At 40.5% G+C, this 17,719-nt stretch overlaps 2 protein-coding genes across 2 annotated transcripts in view; one reads left to right on the top strand and one right to left on the bottom strand.

Moving 5' to 3' along the window:
• Nucleotides 1–10,623, top strand: part of LOC137173661 (sodium/hydrogen exchanger 9-like) — a 57,046-nt gene extending 46,423 nt beyond the window's left edge. The window contains exons 13-16 of the mRNA XM_067578592.1: nt 1,496–1,541; nt 3,488–3,543; nt 9,636–9,732; nt 9,829–10,623. Of these exons, the coding sequence (XP_067434693.1) occupies nt 1,496–1,541; nt 3,488–3,543; nt 9,636–9,732; nt 9,829–10,005 (376 nt within the window). The 3' untranslated portion in view covers nt 10,006–10,623. The remainder of the gene's footprint in view (nt 1–1,495; nt 1,542–3,487; nt 3,544–9,635; nt 9,733–9,828) is intronic.
• Nucleotides 10,624–12,082: 1,459 nt separating this feature from the next.
• On the bottom strand, nt 12,083–14,991 carry chst2b (carbohydrate (N-acetylglucosamine-6-O) sulfotransferase 2b). Its single transcript, XM_067578593.1, has one exon. It carries the CDS (start codon nt 14,295–14,297, stop codon nt 12,900–12,902), a length of 1,398 nt encoding a protein of 465 aa, XP_067434694.1. The 5' UTR covers nt 14,298–14,991; the 3' UTR covers nt 12,083–12,899.
• Nucleotides 14,992–17,719: the final 2,728 nt, after the last annotated feature.

Raw genomic sequence — 17,719 nt, 5'->3', positions numbered from 1 at the left:
CAGGGAGATGGTGGTAAGAGGAGACAAAGAAAACAGACTTAAGAAGGAGTGGTGGGTGATATAGACAGGAGGAGTGATCTGAGAGAGTGAAATGATATTGAGAAGATAAAGAGGGAGAGCAATGAAGAGTGAAAGTTGTGGTAGACAATGGGACGATTGTGAAAAGAGATAGGGCAGAGAGAGAATGGATCTGAGAGGAAAGGAAGAAAAAAAAGGAAAAGGAAGAATATTAGGTGAAATATGAAGAGAAAGAGACAAAGGCGGACGGGTTTAAGATAAAGATGGGCGTAGAGAAAAGCTGCAAAGAAAAAAATATGAAGAGATACAAGCTTGGTGGAGTAAATAGTGGAAGAGACGGGGAGAGATTGTGAAAAAGGAAAACAAACTAAGACAGAATGCTCAGTGATGGATGGTTTGTTGGGATATGCCACAGCCTGGATCAAAATCAAATTAATTACCAAGTGCAATAATGGGAGCGAGAGAGCTAGATCATGGAGGGGGAGGCAGCCAAGATGAAAATCTGCACAACATTAAGAAGTTGCAGTGTTCTAATGCTCTGATGAGAATCTCCTCTCTGTTGTGTTATTGCAGGGGCCCCTAAGTGAAAGGCTTTGGCATCAGCAGCATTCAAAATGCACACAAGCGCAGGCACGCACACAGTGCACAGTGATAATGCTAGGCTATGCTGATCTGCAGGAACTAGCATCAGCGACTATCTTGTTCTCAGCATCCCTTCAAGTGCTCTGAGAAATGTTCTACCCACAGTGTACTGAATAGAGGTGATTTTGCTGCTGTATAACTGTAAATGATAGATTTTGATGTAAATCCTAAGAAAATATATCAGCAATGATCACCATGTGACTTCATAAAATGTACCAAAGTCATTGTCATTCCTTCATATCCCAGTAAATCAGCGTTCAAAAGGATGGAAAGGTGATCGCTGTAGTGTGGGGGTTCAGTGTAGCTGTAGATGCAGTAAATGTACACGCACACACACTGAGATAACGCCCTCGTTTCCAGATGAAGCAGCTCACTAGGCTGTCACTGACTGGCGCTGAGTCACTTTATTTCAATTCAGGAGAGCAAGCCACTCAGCCGGCCTCTCCTCTTTAGCCCTGTTGCTCGAGCATGCCTGCAGCAAAGCGGGGCCCGCATCTAGACAGAGTAATAATCGCCGCCACGCAGAATATCAAGCGTAATTGCGGCGCTGTTTGTCATTTATCAAAGGTTTACCCAGCTGACATTTTCTTGGTGTGATGTGGAAGACAAGGCTGATTTTGATGGAACTGTTTGAAAGGTCATGTTCAAACCGAGCCGGGTTCCACGCTGACTTTCGCTTTCATCGCTAAGTCACATGCGGTGCTAGACTGACTGTTTAAACAGCTGAAGTAGATGTATAGCCTCACATATAGTGTAGAATCAAACCCTTGAGATTTGTCCCAGTCTCTTTGTCATCTGTGTGTCTGTGTTGACTTTGCTTCTTCATTCTCTACAGGATGGGGGTGGATGCAGATGAAAATCCAGAGGATGTTTCTTTTGAGGTAAAAACACAGTATTGTCACCACTCAATAATCTGTATTTTATCCGCTCTATTTATTCCTGCAGTCTTTGTCCTTTCTGGCATTGAATCTTCTCAATAGCAATGGCAGTGTCATTCTCCATCAGCTTACATTTATAGGAAGACATACTGTATATGAAGTCCAGTTTATATCTGTTCAACAATGTAAAACACATTTGTACAGCTACAATTTGAAAGTGTAAAATTACCTTAAAAATTAAATTATCCCACATATTTCATAATCTGCAGTGTAACATAAAAAAACCATTGTATTTGTGTATACCAATATACTAAGAGGCATCCTTTATCCATCTTGGCTGCTTCTGCATAGCTATTGCTCAGGTATGGCTCACCAATCCCATTAAGAACCTTGGGCATTAGTGCTGTATTGATGTATTACAGGCAGTCAATTGTTTTTCTAATGCTTTAAAACACTTAAAATATTTGCAATTGCAAGCAGTAATCCTAATGATCTGCTCTGAGTATTTATATAACTTGTTTTAGGTATTCAGGGGATCAATTTTTCATGAAAAGTCTAGGCTATACATTAAACTTTAAACGTTAAAAAAGATAGAGAGAGAAAAATGAAAGTAGATGCCAGTAGAAAACAACTCATTGATGCTTTAAATGATGCCATAATCACTCGCAATATTGTCTTTATAATGACACTTTTATAGAAAGTTGACAGTTTGTGATTAAGTAGAAACTATACACGTTTGTGTTCCAGATTTAGAAGTAGCAGGTGGCAACCCAAAAGCTCTGAAACAGCCTCTGTATTCAGTCCAAATAAACCACTCTTGTTACATACAAAATGATTCTACATACAGTATTTGTACAGTATATCATTGCTGTAAAGCTGTGTTTTCTCAGTTGTCAACACTGCAGCTCTTATCAGCAGAGGAAACTGAACACAGTGAAAGAGCTGCAATCTCAATGAATAAAGACAACCAAACGTAATTTGTTAAAGAGCTATTTTTAATCACCACAAAAGTGCTGCAGAGCTGCACTGCATAACATTCGGAGTCTGTATGTGTTTCACTACAGACGTAGGGTATTGGTAGATTTTTTTATACATACTGTACATTACAACAGTTTAACAGTGTACAGCATTTTAACAGAATACTTAACAGAAAAAGAGTAATGAGAGTGTATCATTTTTGACAAATACTAGACAGAAGGGACTTACAGTATATCCTGCCATCCTCTCCCACTGACACATAATGTGTTTCTATCCTTTAATCTTGGCTTTGTTGTTTATTTTAACACCGTGTGACATTAAAGTATGGAGAAGAGGTTCAAGAGGAGGAAATGCACTTTTGCTTCCCTCTAAATGACAGTCTGTAGCACATCCTTGGCAGCAGAGAGGCCTTCTGAGTGGCCTTCTTTTTGTTGTGCAGGCACGTCTGTCCACCCACCCACACACACCCTCACACCCTTCCATCACTGCTTCCCAGCAGCTCTCCATCCCCTCTCTTTCATCTTCTTATTTGACCTGACTCTTATCTGCACACTGTGAGATGGACAAGGTCTGGGCAGCTCCCTGGCATTATGAGGCCAGAGGGGCAGACAGAATAGATGGTGTGGCCGGTATGGCTGGAGGAAGATCTCAGTGGAAAGGTAAGGGCGAGCTCCAGGGCTCTTTCTTATAGAAATGGATAAATGTCACCTTGTCCGGGGTGCGACTCTGCACAGGGACAGTTGGGGGCGTGTTTTTATTGTAGTGGAAAGGCAAGGGACTCTGCCGTTTTTGAGAACCTATATGAGCACAGGGCTTTAGGTCCCACTTTTAACAGTGGAGGTTATTGGATATGGCCCCACTGAGCATCCAAGGGTGCAGGTTTTCAGCATTTCCATCAGGCAGTGTATACAGCCACCCCAGAGGGGTTTTTGTGTGTTGATGAGTAACAGTGGTTCTCTTATGGTCTACAGGTTGCTTCAGAGAGGCCAGACACAACATGGACCTTGTGGCACCGTCTGGACTACAAGTATCCTTTCACTGCTTTTCTTCTTCAAAGCACTCTCACATCTGTTCGCACACACAATAGTTAATGCACTGGTCTGTGGAGCGGTATACAGTGAGTACAAGGGAAAATAACAGAGTGACTCATTTCAGCGAATGTGAAGAACGACCGTTATGGCAGAACAAACAGGACGTTCATGAATTAGTTGAAATGGGTGGTCCCCTACCACCTTTATACAGTACATGTGTGGATGTTTGCAGTTGTATCAAACCATTATATTTTCCTAATATGAAATATGTATTAGTTATTAGTATGCATCTATGTATGCACATGAATATATTTGGTGTTGACTTCTAAGTGAACTGAATTCCTGTAAGCAGAGAATGTAGTTAAATCATTTGGTAGTAAAAAAAAACAACCAAACAAACAAACAGTCGTGTCCTCTGCAGTGGAATTTCATAAAAACTACATTAAATTTAAGCAAATCTAATTTTACCACTTGATAGCCTCATGACCTGGCCCGATGCTTGGTAAGGAGCACATAATTTTCCTTTATGGACTCTATCTCCACTGCAAAACAAAGAGATGCAGCTAATGCATCAATTTATTCATTTAATGCATGAGTGCATTAAATTAATATTACATTTTTTTCATAGTTTTTTTTATAGTTTCATAGTTTTCAAAGTGCATTTAAGTGAATAACAGGAAATATATGATTAGACAGTGTTGGTAAACCATTAACTACTCAGTGTGGACTGGAATAGTTAGCAAAGTTGAACAAAGTTGAAGAAAAAAAACTTTCCTTTAATAACAAGACAGTTTTCTTAATAAATCAACAACTCCTAATTAATCAGTTGCAGCTGTTGACAACAGACTATCCAAATAGTGTGGGAAACATGTATCATGCTTGTTGAATCATGTCATAACTGTCAGTTTGGTCTGACATAACACAGTATTGCACTCTAATTGGACTGAGCAGAAGACATGAGTTTATGAGGGAAGGGCATCTGTATTTGAAATGCCTTGGAAAGGTATTTTAACCTAACACGCACACAATGACAATGCTAACTGCATTGCTGATGTTTAGCAGGAATAATGTCCATAAACCAAAATAGTGGACACATTTTTACCCGATGATTGCAATAGATGAAAAAAGAAGGGATGACCAAAGTTATTACAGTTCATCCTGAGGGGGACACAAGTCCAAATTTCGTATCAATCCATCCATCCAATAGTTGTCAAGACATTTCACCAAATATCACAAATGTCAACCTGCTGGGGGTACAAAAATTCCATGTTTCCAAATTCCATGTCATTCCAAATGACAATGTCAAAACCTTTTGTGAATGTATTAAAAATGGAAAATAGGAATGTCAGCTTTCAGTCCAAGTCATTTCTTTCTTGAGACAAGTTTGGCAGCAATTACAGCCCCAGGTTTTACTGGATATGTCTGTATTTACATGGCCCCTCTAGATTTGGGGATTCTTTCTCTTATTGTCTCTTGCATGTCATCACAATCTCACTCAAGTTAAATGGACAACAGCTTCCATCAAATCATTCCATAGATATTTAATAGGATTTTGTTTTTTTCATGTATCATTGCTTCGCTCTAATGTCTGTAACAATCCGACATCAATATTACTTAAGACTGTGCCTCTTCATTGTTCCTTTGTATCCTCACAAGTCTCCATGTCCCTTCTGTCGAAAAAGCTTCCTCACAACATGATGCTGCCGCCACCATTTGTCACAGGATGGTGTTAGATGAGTGATAAGTGCTGCCAAGTTCTCACCAAACATGGTGTGTTACAACTGAATGTACTAAAAGCATGTTGGATAGCAACTGAAAAGGGGTTCATATTCCAGACATTTCAGTGTTGCGTGGTGATTTATTTGTGATGACGTGGCGACAATAATGCAATTTATCACATGTAGCAGGTTTCAACGTCCCATATACAGTTGTTGTGTTAAAGTTTGAGACAAAGATTCTTATCAAGCACAGTTTGAATTGAGGCTGCTAAACCAGAAAAGGTGAGTAAGTTGTGACATACAGGAACTGTAAAGCACGGAAGTGGATATGACATAATGTTCTTCCTGATGTCTGTTATTTTACGTGTTGTCAGTGTTGTTAGTCATAGATTATTGATTCAAATGCAACTTTTCTCAGAACAGACTGCCAGTTGCCACAATTACTTCCCAAGAAGAATAAAGAAGCTCTTTCTTTGCAGAAACAAAACAATCATAATTAGATGTCTGATACACTTTTGAACTTGTGAAGGTGTTTTTCAGACAATATTTGATGGAATTTTGAAATGATTGGGATCTAGTGAGCAGAAGAAGTGATGTGACTGTGAATTACACACACTTTTTTAGCTATACACATTAAGCAGTCTAGACTGGCTTTAAAAACAGGTAGATTAGTATATTTTGGAAGATTACTTCACTAATGACGGACTCTTATTCTATTCTCTTTGCCGGTGAGTTGATATACTGTATGTACTTGCACACACACACACATATGATATGACACCCCGCAAACAGTTGACTTTTGACACTTTCTTTCATTGACTTACTCATTGCTTGCAACACAACATTGCAATCTGTGTATCCGTAGTAACTACACAGAACCATACCCTGTGGCTATAAACCTGCATAGTAGGTTAATCTGCACATTTGACAGAAAATGTGCATAGTGGCTTTTTAGAATTTGTATATATATATGTAAATGTTAGAAAGAGAGAGAGAGGGGAGGAGAGAAGCCGTGAGCAGGATGAAAGGTGCATCCCTCGCCAATGGTTCCTATTGATGGGGCTGAGAGAAAAAAAACGTATTATGGAGATGCTTTGATGTGGACCAGGTGAGAGGAGCCTCAGCCTGGATCCCGCTGCCAGGTAATTGAGCTTCAGCTTGGCTTGCCACTGTCTCATCCTAAAGGCGCACTGCTGTTTCCTTAACCGTTTCCCTGTCAGCCTGGCTTTAAGGCTCATTAGGGCCAGCGTTTTAGGCTAAGCACTGATTTTGACGGACATCAAAGCCCGTTTGATCTTTTCCGCTGAAGTGGTTTACAGACTGTCGTTCCAGTTCTGGAAACCGATGTTTTTGTTTTGACTCCATCCCAGAGGCCACCCTTGTGTAAGAGACCCAGGGTGGCTGCATTATGAGGTTGGCTCTGGCTCAGGATGAGTCCATGGAGTGACTTGGGAGTTAAATCGCAGGGTGTCACCTAGATTTATAGTATTATATATAATATAGCACAATAGCATGGCATAAACAACACTTTACTAAAATTAACAGTTAGAAGGAGGTGGCACTTATTTTAAATATGTGCTGCTGACATTTTGTAATGTGTGTGAGAGGCAGGTGAAAGTACTTGTTATGCAGAACAGCCACTTCACAGTGTTATATTAACATATAAATGATATAATTAGATTTTTGTTACAGATGCATTCACATGTACGCAGCTTTTTGAGGTTGTAACAGGTTAAAGTGGAGCCAGTTTTGCCTATTTTACATACTGCTGGGTACTTAAAGCTGCATTATAATTGTAAGCTGTTCATATGTGTTGTGTGTAAAATCTGAATCAGCAAAATGATTAGTAACTACAGCTGTCAGTTGAAGGCAGTGGGGTAAAGAGTACAATATTTTACTTAAATGTAAGTATAAAGTAGCACAGAGTGATAAAATCTGTTCTGTTTCTTGGCAATTTATGGTTATTCTGAGATGCCGAGGAGTTTTAGTGGTCACCAAGTATGCTCTTTTAACTCTGAAACGCAGAAAAGCGTGTTTGGGCGTCATTCCTCGACTACCTAGTGGAAACCGCAACTTATTTTAAAATGTCCTTATCAATCTATTTACCTGTCAGCACTGATGGGAGGTCAGGAAAAGGTGACGTGCAGGACATGTAGGGAAGGAACGATGCGTGCTGCGATGGTAGCTGAAGCAGCAGTTGAAGTTCTACCCCCACACTACTGCTCAGCACCTTTTTTCCCAACACACACACACACACACACAACCTGACACCATTGTGAGCAGACGGCAGCTCTAGCGGTTATAATTACCATCTCTGTCTAGTGTTATGCTGGCGTTGGACACCGTGCAGACAAGTAGACAACTCACTCAACTGCAGGTCCCAAAGAAGTCATTATCCCTGCCCCCCATTCCCACCTCCTCACCCCCCTCCCCGCCCTTCTTCTCAGTCCCTCATTTGAGACATTTATAAATAAATCTTGTTAGCTGGCAGAATTCTGGCCATAATTTCTACCTCTTGCATATTGCTGATAACAGCACTGGAATGCAAGAATCTGCGCCAAATGACATATTAGATCATTTCCCTCTTCTCCTTGTTTTTTTTGCGTGTGTGTGTGTACTTATGCCAGAGAATTGTGTACTTCTGTGCCACCTCTAAGTCCCACATTGTTCATTATAGGCTTTGAGGTACAAAGGTTGCTTTTGTCCAAAAATTGTGGCATGGGTGAAGTATTGTTTTGTCTTTTTCCAAGGCACAAGCAGAGCAAAGTATGAATGCCTGCAAAAAAGTGCAATTATTTATGTGACCTGTTACAGCTAAAAGAAAGTGTGCAGTCATTTTTTATTGGTCTGTAAGGGAGAGGACACAGAATCCAGTATATTACAGGATCAAATGTCACCAGACTACTCTATGTAAAAGTCTGGCCTGGAGAGAGGTGTTGGGTGGAACGGATGCACAGTAGGTCATTATGATTGTGAAGTGACTTCCGACATTGTCATCCAGAGGACTATAACCATAACATCTGCTATCCAAAAACAGTCATTTCTCCTGCTTTCAGCACTGATAAGAGTTATGCTTGTGTGCACTAGCTTATATCAACACTTAAACACATTTATAAACCATTTCTGACCTTCCCTCTGGTTTCAGTCAAGTGCAAGTCTGACCCAGCTTGCCTGAAACAAGATAGCAGTACACCATCTACCTTTCTTTTTTCAAGAGTAAATTATTATTATTATTTATTTTTATCTCTATCAAGCACTCTGCACTTCTGCTCTTGTGCAGTGCTTCTTCCTGGAAAGTCTTTTCTTTGTGGCATTGTTCATTGTGAGCTTTTTATTAAATAAGACAACTACCAGACAATAGCTGCTACATGTATCTTAAATATGCTTACAGTTCAGCAGGCTAGAACAAAAATAGCACAGGCACCTTAAGCTTGAATGACTAATATCCAGCTCTCTGCAGTGTGTTGTGTTGAAAATGGAAAGCCATTGACACTTCATGACAGTAAGCTGACAGTGGCCTTATGGGGAATAGTGTGCTTATTATAACAGCAGAGACGTTTATCATTTTCAACATTGCATTATGGGGATTCAGTGCAATGATGTTAGTGAAATCTGAAAAAACGCTGTGTCATTGTTCAGGCTGTCACTGCAGCGTGTCTGGTGGAAGTGAGGCAGTCTCTGCTGTATTTTATATTTTTATCTTCTGCATATCAAGTCAGAAAAAGACTGTAAATCTAGGTGGAAGGTCAGTCAGAGTGCTTGGGTCACATGTTGACTGATGTGTTTTGTATCCTTGTATTATGCACGTATGCAGTGTGACATTGACTGGGCTCTTTAAACAGAGAAGTAGTTCTGAAGTATAATAGTATATTCAAAAAAAAGAGCTTGTATTTCTATTTTTTATATATCATTTCTGTATAAATAATATGCAGTTAAACCCTTGGTATATGTGTGTGTGTGGCATGCTGTTCAACAGAAACGAATGATTCACTTTAACCAAGTCTTTCTAACATAGTCACTGGCCTGTGTCTAATCTGCACTCCCACGTCTGTGGCTAAAACAATAAACATTGCTCCCATTTTTATCCCACCCCATAGTTAAGCAACTTAGCTTAACAAAAGCAGCTAGGACATTACACTATGAACTTCTGAAACTTCATGAACATAGTAAAATATGTCATTTTTCGTATTTTAATACATAATCACAAAATGTACCCCTCGTGGAATGTGCTCTGCTAAAATTATTACAGTAATGACTCAGTGACCTGAGGCCAGATTTGGAATTTGCTAAAAACAAACCATTTTCCTCTCTCCTGTTAACTGTCACTGACACTTACACGCCTTTGCCACCATGCCTTAACAAGGTCACAGATATCTAAAGCCTCTGCTGACACATTCTGGCCCTCCGCTGTCCAATTCGCTGCCACGTTGGCGTACCAGACTCTTCAGCGGCCCCCATGTCAATGAGGTAAGACTTGCCTTGTGTTGCAGCTACATACAGTACTGTGCATGTCTTCAGAGATTAGAAAGAAATGAGAGTTATCTTTTATGATTCGCCATTCAGGGTAAAGATCAGCTGTGCGAGACTGAACCAGAACCAGATCAGATCCCTTTTGATTTGGAGAAAACGGCGAATGAGCTCGTATGTGTAGTAGGAGACTCTGGATGTGAGCACCAGGAAGACCTGCTGGAAGGAGACCTGGGACTCGGCACTGCTCCAGCTCTCGCCAGGGAGGCCTGAAGTTCCAAGAATCACCTCTAACCCCAGCTTATCAGCCCCTGCCACCCTGAGGCTGAGGCCCTCCCTCCCACAGTGAACGGGGTCACTGGCCAGGGCATCTGAGAGGAGCCAACCGGGAGTCAGAGTTACAATGTCTCCCAAAAGGTCACGCCCCCCCTTGAGCTGACATGCATGCAGAGACACAGACGGAGAAAAAAAAAAACATTACAAAGGCCATTGCTCTCTCTGTTTCTCTGCTGATGATTTTCTTTGCTTGTTTGAAGGAATTTCAGCACTAAAATTAACTTTAACTGCTGAAATAGAAAAGTTATGCTTGTATAATTTAAGTGTCTAACGCAGCCAACAGGAAGCACAGTTTGACGTAGCCCCTGTGCACAGTGTACTTTTTTTTTTATAAAAGCAAGCAAACAGTTCTGGTAAAACATGTTAAGTCACAAATTAATTGTTATTGAAGAAGCTTCTTGCTAGTCGGTTACATTACGTCTTGGTCTCAAGCTTTAGGGAGAATTGCTCATGAACATCTAATGTGATTGAATGGCATTTCCCTTAATCAGCTGACATGGTATTTTGTTCCAACTTCTCTTCCCCAACTCCTTATTAAATTTTTATTGCACTGTTTTTTTGCTACAATTCCTTTAACTGATTTAAATGTATTCCACTGAATTTATTGCTCTCCCATTTCTCCCTCCATGTCTTGCTTATCACTATGCTGCACTAGAATACTTCCAAATGCTTAAGTATATTAACAGCATTTGGAAAAGAGACTATAAGCATGTGAGGTTTCCACTGACTTCTTTAATTATAGATTGCACTTTGCTGCTCTCTGAGTGCATCATTATAAATCTCAGGGCCTTTTTCCCCTTGAGAGAAGCAGGATGTTTGTGTACTGCACAAATCCAATCTGCGAAGGTTAGGCTTTGTGAATTTGCAGACTGTTTCTCTCATATTAATAAAGCCATTGTCCTTGAAGTAAGGGCTTTCCATTTTATGTTGCGAATGCATGGGAACATCTGTGGAATGCTTCTCTGTTTCATGTCTCGATTGCTTACTTTGTTTGCATACAGTTTTGGGGGTTTTTTGCCCAAGAGACAGAATGATAGCAACAGCCGTCTCATCATGAGTCTTCAGATAGATATTTTCAACCTTCTATCCTAGATCTATCCTTAAAGGGACAGTCCACCCCAAAACCACAACTTCTCCTTTTCCCTGTAACTCATAGCACGATCTTACTGGTTTTGGTGTGATTTACTGAGATTTGGAGCTATCACGTGTGCAGTATATGCACTCAAAACATTTGGTTTGTGGTGCCCAAAGTATCAGAACATTAACATTTGAAAAACTTAATGGCAATGTCTCTTTCCACAAACAGTATAACACTTACTTCTGATAAACCATAAACCTTATTGTCAATGTTTTGATTGATAACTTCTCAGTGAAGTATTCCCACCAGCCACAGCATCTATTTCTGTGCTCCCGACAAGGTCTAACAGTCATTTTTGGGGCACTTGGAGCATCACAAACAAAATGTTTTTCCTGAATGTTTTTCTGCTTTACTCAAGTGAGATCAAATCTCCAAACCTCAGCAAATCATATACTATCTGGATAGATTTATTTGTGGTTGTTGCAAAATTGCCATGAAGTCTAAAATTCTCATCTGACTATAATACAGTAATTACAGCTAGCAACTAAAACATTACAGCTGATCTTCTGTCTATTACCAATAATAATTTTGTTACATGTACTTATTATGACAAATAGCAGCTAATGTGTAACACTGTTCCAGCACAATGGTTCTCAAATGGTGAGGGAAGGTACATTGGTGTGTGATGTACTGAACAAAAGTAGACCTTGAAACATCTCATAAGTATAAAGATTAAAATTATTACATATCCTGTGTGTAAATATTACTAGCATAGTCATTTTTGTTATTACTATACTGATTAAAGCCCTGTGGCTCACTGTGTTGGATTTTAATTTTTAAGGAGACCTTGCCTCGTGCACCAGACTTTGAGAACCACTGGTCTGGTTTGTATGTTTTTGATAATGATTTTAAAAATGTACACAGATGCATAAACTGTCTTGTTAACTGTGAACTTTACTCAATGCAATATTCCCAGATCATGTGTTTTTTTTTTTTTATAAGAGCAAGCAATTGTAAACATTTGAAATGGTAGAACAGACTGCTTACACTGACACTGAGAGAGACTTTCCAGCTCCAGAGCCATGACATTGTCCACAGTGCATGATATTATCCTACAAGGATTTGGTGACAACAATCAAAACATCCCTTTTTTTTAAATCTAGAGATAGCACTACTGCTGTCCGGATGTAGCCTACTCATCACACCTCTACCTACAGTATGGCACACCAACAAACCAGTTAATTGATTGTCTCTGACTTCAACCAGATCTTACAAATAGACATTAGCAATGAGCTTTTTTTTTTTTTTAGGTGTTCTTTGTTTTTTTTTTAGTTTTTCTTTCATCCACTATTTTTCACCTTTACAGACAGTATGGAGACTGAAAAAACATATTTTTTGTAAGGTTTTCAACATTCAAAAATAACCCCAAAACATCCACTTTGAAGTGTCATCATAACAAGATACATGAATTATACAGTTGGGTTTTTTTTTTTCCATAGTTGCAGCTTCACTATTCAAGCCATTGTTCGTAGGCTTTGCATTGTCAAACACATCCAGTATTCCCGTATAAAAGAAGTGGTCCTTTCCAACGCCACTGCAATTCAACTGGGGGAAACAAGATACATTCCAAATGTGGCCAGTGGAGCTCCTCAAACACTGATTTAAAGTAAAGCTTTAATTCCACAAGAAGAGGAAACGGCACTCGATGCAAAATGAACATTAAATTAAAAGGTCTTTGGTGGAGAGGATGTCTTCACAGTTTGGAGTGTGTCAGTAGTGATTTGCTCAAGTCCTTCGCCTCCCCGGCTGTTCTCACTCTTTCATACCCCAGCACAGACATGGCATGGTGGCAGTAGTCCTCCACTTGTTTGATCTGTTGAATGCTGAGCACTGTTCTCCATGCACTAGCAGCTTGTGTGGCATTCCTGGACGACACTATGAATGGCTTAGAGGAGGAGCTGGAACCACTGGTCATGTTCAGCGCAAACGACTCGATGTCGTGGTTGGTGGTCAGGTTGGCGAAGCGGTAGATGTTCCGCAAGGTCTTGACTGGGTTCTCGACCAGGTCCTCATACCGCACGGCCATGTACTTCCCCTTCAGCCAGCTGGGTGGGTTTAAGGCAGTCCTCAACGTCCTGGAGGTGCGGTCACAGATCACCTCCATGGCTCCTATGGAGTGGTAGTCTGAGCCATCTTTCTTGTTGGCTTTGTGACCAGGATCCACGAAAGGTATCCGGCGAAGTTTAGGGTCCCTGCTGCGGACCACCTGTAAGTTCTCCCTTATCAGGCCATGTCTGGATTTGATTCTGGAGTTGGCCACTGCCCGTGGGTCTCTGACCAGGTGTATCACCTTCAAATCCAAGGATGGATCCTCCATTAGTGGAGCCAACACGTTAACGTCCAAAATGCGTACCCCTTTAATGACTATGGTGTTATATTTGAGGCACTCCTCCTCCAACAGTCTAAGGCTTTGAGGGGGGCACTTTTTACACACCTTATCATCCACCATCCCCACCACCTCTTTCCTGTAGGCTGAGCAGAGGGGATAGGAGCACACCACTTTATTGAGGGTGGCCCCAAATAGTCCCAAGGAGGTGAAATTCTTGCCCCCGGGGCTGTTGTAAAGTTGGAAAACAGACAAATCACAGCGGTATAAGGAGCTAAGCATGTCCCTGGCTGCCCCTTGTAAAGACACTGCATCACCCGGGTAGAGTTTCTGCCAGATGTGCCACATCGGCTCGTACAAGAAGAACACTTCAGGATTTTGGTTAAAAAGCTCCCCAAAGAAGGACGAGCCTGACCTCCAGGTAGTCAGAACATAGATAAGCTGTCTCTTTTTGGCCAGAGAGGGCCGGTACAGGAAGCGAATGTCAGATCTGCTCTGATAAGTGGTGCTCCTCATCTGATGATTACACTGCTGTGGCTCCTTAGTCCATTTATAATTAGCCAAGTTAAGCATAGTGAGTACCAGCAGCAAGAAATAGGCCATAAATAACACAATTCTCTTCCTGCGGAGGACTTTCATCACGATCCCAGGCTGTGCTATTATCTTGGTATGATTCCTGTAGGTTTTAAGCTTCCTCCCAAAGCCAGCATCCTTCTCCCAAGGCGCTGTCAACTTCAGTGGTTGATGATATTGTTTGCCTCTCATCTGTACCCCGGAGAGTGGCTCTCACCACCGAAGAAAACGCTCCTTACATTGACAGTTAACCAACACGGTCTGTTGGATGTGTATAGCCTACACTGGGAAATGATACCCAGTTGAATACCAGCTGATTAGGTAATATAGCGAGCGCCAATTCGAAATCCACAACACGATATCCCGTTTTCACTGCACTGCGCAATGTTCTTCATGGGAAAGATGGATAAGAGGAGCGTTTAAGTTGCCCATAGCGAGTGTTGCAGTAATTCTGTGGGTGGCCCGTCTTCAAAACAACAAGGAAGGAGCCTTCATCATTGTAACAGACGCCCTGTTTGTCCATGTTCAGCGAAGACACCCCTGCGCAGTTAACATCTGATGCATCCTTGCTCATACAGCCCGGTTAGACTCAAGCATCACAGACAATAAGATCGTCAGGACTTGGCGCGCCGGCTGGAGCTCAAATCATTCCGCATCTGCTATAAACGGAGCCGTGAATGGCCATGTATCCACAGTTATAGCATTTGTTAAGAGATATCCCCGTTTCTTCCTGCTCCTCTGCTCGTCCAACTAATACAAACTGGACCGATTCAATCAGAATACCAGGGGAAAGACCCGCCTACAGAGGGACTATATTGGTCCGCGCTGAGGCGTCGTGCGTCAGCGAGCTGCACCATTGGACTCGTCGCCCGCCTGTCCCGTCGCAGCCCCTGTTCTGTCTCTCACGGATCGCAGCAATGGTAGATGGGAGGAAATGATGCTGTTGTTATGTTTCAGAGGTCCACCTCACTATCTGCATCCTTGTAACCATGCTCCACCCTTCTTTTTAAGACATACAACTGCATATTCTGCTAGGTGCTAGGATTTAAAAGGATTTTAATGATTCCCATTGTCTGTTACACAGTCCTTTGTTCAAATTCATATGCTTTGTTAAGTTATTCTATAAAGAATCATGTCTTTACATGTGTATCATTAATGTTCTCTTCATAGTGGATGACTGCAGAGAAGAATCAATATTTCAAATTAAATATATTTGTGTTTTCCCTTTACGGCCTCAAGAGGGTAGTCCAGATCTATGAGAAAAAACAGCTTCTTCCCTTAAAGGAAAAATCCTATAATTAATTAGAAGAATACCATACAAGCAATGCAGCAAAATGTTGCCGCTGTAAGAAAACCATAGGGGTATATTTTTGTGATAAATGATTAAATAAATAGGATCTGTGGGAATACTGCAGCCATTGTATCTATCGCACACAGTCAGCAACAGTGACTGACACTCCTCTCAAGTGGAATCAGCTGAAATCTGACATTTGACAGCTGTTCCCCAGGAACTGATGAGTGCTGGGAGGCTGTGTGTTTTAATGGAAGAACCACATGCTCTGCAGATTGAAAATCATCTTTCCTAAGAGGCTTGGCAGTTTGGGATTACAGCCCCGCACAACTGAAAGGCACAAAAGATTGAGTGAAAGGGGTTGAGCCCTTTGACCCCTCCACCCCCACCCCCTATGAAAAATCTCTATACCTGTAATATCCTAGACTGGGATTTAGAATGTTTTCATGGTATTGTTGAGTGATTTTATTGTGATCTTATTGAACTATATATGTTTTACTGTGCTTGTTTTGAAAATAATGCAGATATATAATAGTTGGTATTATTGAACTACAGAATGATTAATTACTCTTCATACCCTGCACAATGTTTGGTTGCTGATCTTTCTATCCCATAGATGCTCATTTTGTAGTACTCATTCAATGCGGATGTTTACAGTGCAAAACCTTTGTGCAGACTGCCCTCTGCTGGAGCATAGTGTTTCCTATCAGGACAATGAGGCAGACTTTTCTCCCTTTTTTTCCACTCAAAAATATTGACATGCGCATTTTTACACTGTCAAAGCATTTATATGGCTCATATGTATCTATTTATAATACTTTTAATAACATTTTGGCATATAGAGCAGCCATTTGTGAATAGGAATGATCAGAATTATGCATTAAAGGAGGAATATAGCCTAATAAGTAATTGGTTGTCCCTACTGGAATCAGTTATGTCACTTTAAGAAGTCTATTTTTTTTTAAATTGATTTTAAGAATAACCATCAGACAGCTTTTATGTGAGTATCTGTCATGTTTAGAAAGAGGGCTTGTCCGTTTCCATCCTCCTTTCCTAAATTGTCTTCCTCAATTTGGGATTACTTACTAAAAATATAATGATATGCAGCAGTGTAATTCCTGTGTCTAAAACCAAATAGCAGTGTCAGATGATTTTCCTCCTGTATTGTACACTCTGTTCTGTACTGTTTCTTTATAATTTGATTCAGCCTGAATAACTGAGGGCCGTTCAGGGATGCTGTTTCATGGAATAATAAAGTGCAGCTACAGAACAGAACCCATTCCTCCACTTGCAAGCATCGTTGCAGAGAAATTGAGCGGATGAGGATTGGCTTATTTTAAAATGGTCGTAAAATGTGACAACTCCTCTATGACTGGTAATTACCAGGGGCCAAATCTGACTCAATGTGCACTATTTTGAGCCTTTCTCCGAATCTAGATTTATAAAGTTTTGTGTGGGATTTTTCAGGTGAAGGAAATAGTAACCTCATTACCACGGAGAGATGGATTTAGTCATTAAATTGAATTATATCGTGTTAGAATATCTATATGAATTTATTTTAAATAAATGGTTTTCTCACTACAGTATATGCATATATAAACATATATTTATCCATTCATTTGTGTAGGTGGTACCAACAGACTGTCTTGGCTTTAGGGCCTGGATACTATGAGATCATTTGTATTCTGCGTTTGGAAATCTGAGTGGATCTTAATTACATTTTGTGTTGATTTAGACATTGTAAAACAATTTCTAATTAACTGCAAATTATTACATTTATAAGGACAGTTGTAAGTTTATTCCTTTGTTGAATTTTGAATTGCAAACAGCTGTTTGATTCAAATAACTCTATCTTACGATTTAAATTAATTTGAATTTAATTGCTTCAGTGCCTCTCAGTACTGACAGTACAGTAAACACCCTGGTGATCTGGCTCCATGTGAGTTGGTAAAATTAGATTTTTCCACGTTTTATAACACTCCCATGGCAAATCATTTCAGCCTCCTTCACCAGGAGGATATGTTTATTTCGAATGTCAAATACTGCATGTTATCTTTCATTACTCACATAAATGCTCACTGGTCTGATGTCATGGAGTCACAGTGAAGGGCTGATATGAAGCTGCCAGGAGGACAGCTATATATATATGTATCTCCCATATATGTATCCTCACAGCCTGTCACTCACCATACAGAGCCGGTTATCTCATTCTCCCTCTCTCTCTCCATTATCCATGTGCAGTAAATTTCTCCCATGCATGTCCAAACACATCAATTACATGGACATGTTCATATTATAGGAAATTGCCTGTCCACTAATATGC

Source organism: Thunnus thynnus, chromosome 21 (genome assembly GCF_963924715.1).
Source record: "Thunnus thynnus chromosome 21, fThuThy2.1, whole genome shotgun sequence".
Lineage (NCBI taxonomy): Eukaryota > Metazoa > Chordata > Actinopteri > Scombriformes > Scombridae > Thunnus > Thunnus thynnus.
This window is presented reverse-complemented; position numbering and strand designations above follow the sequence as displayed.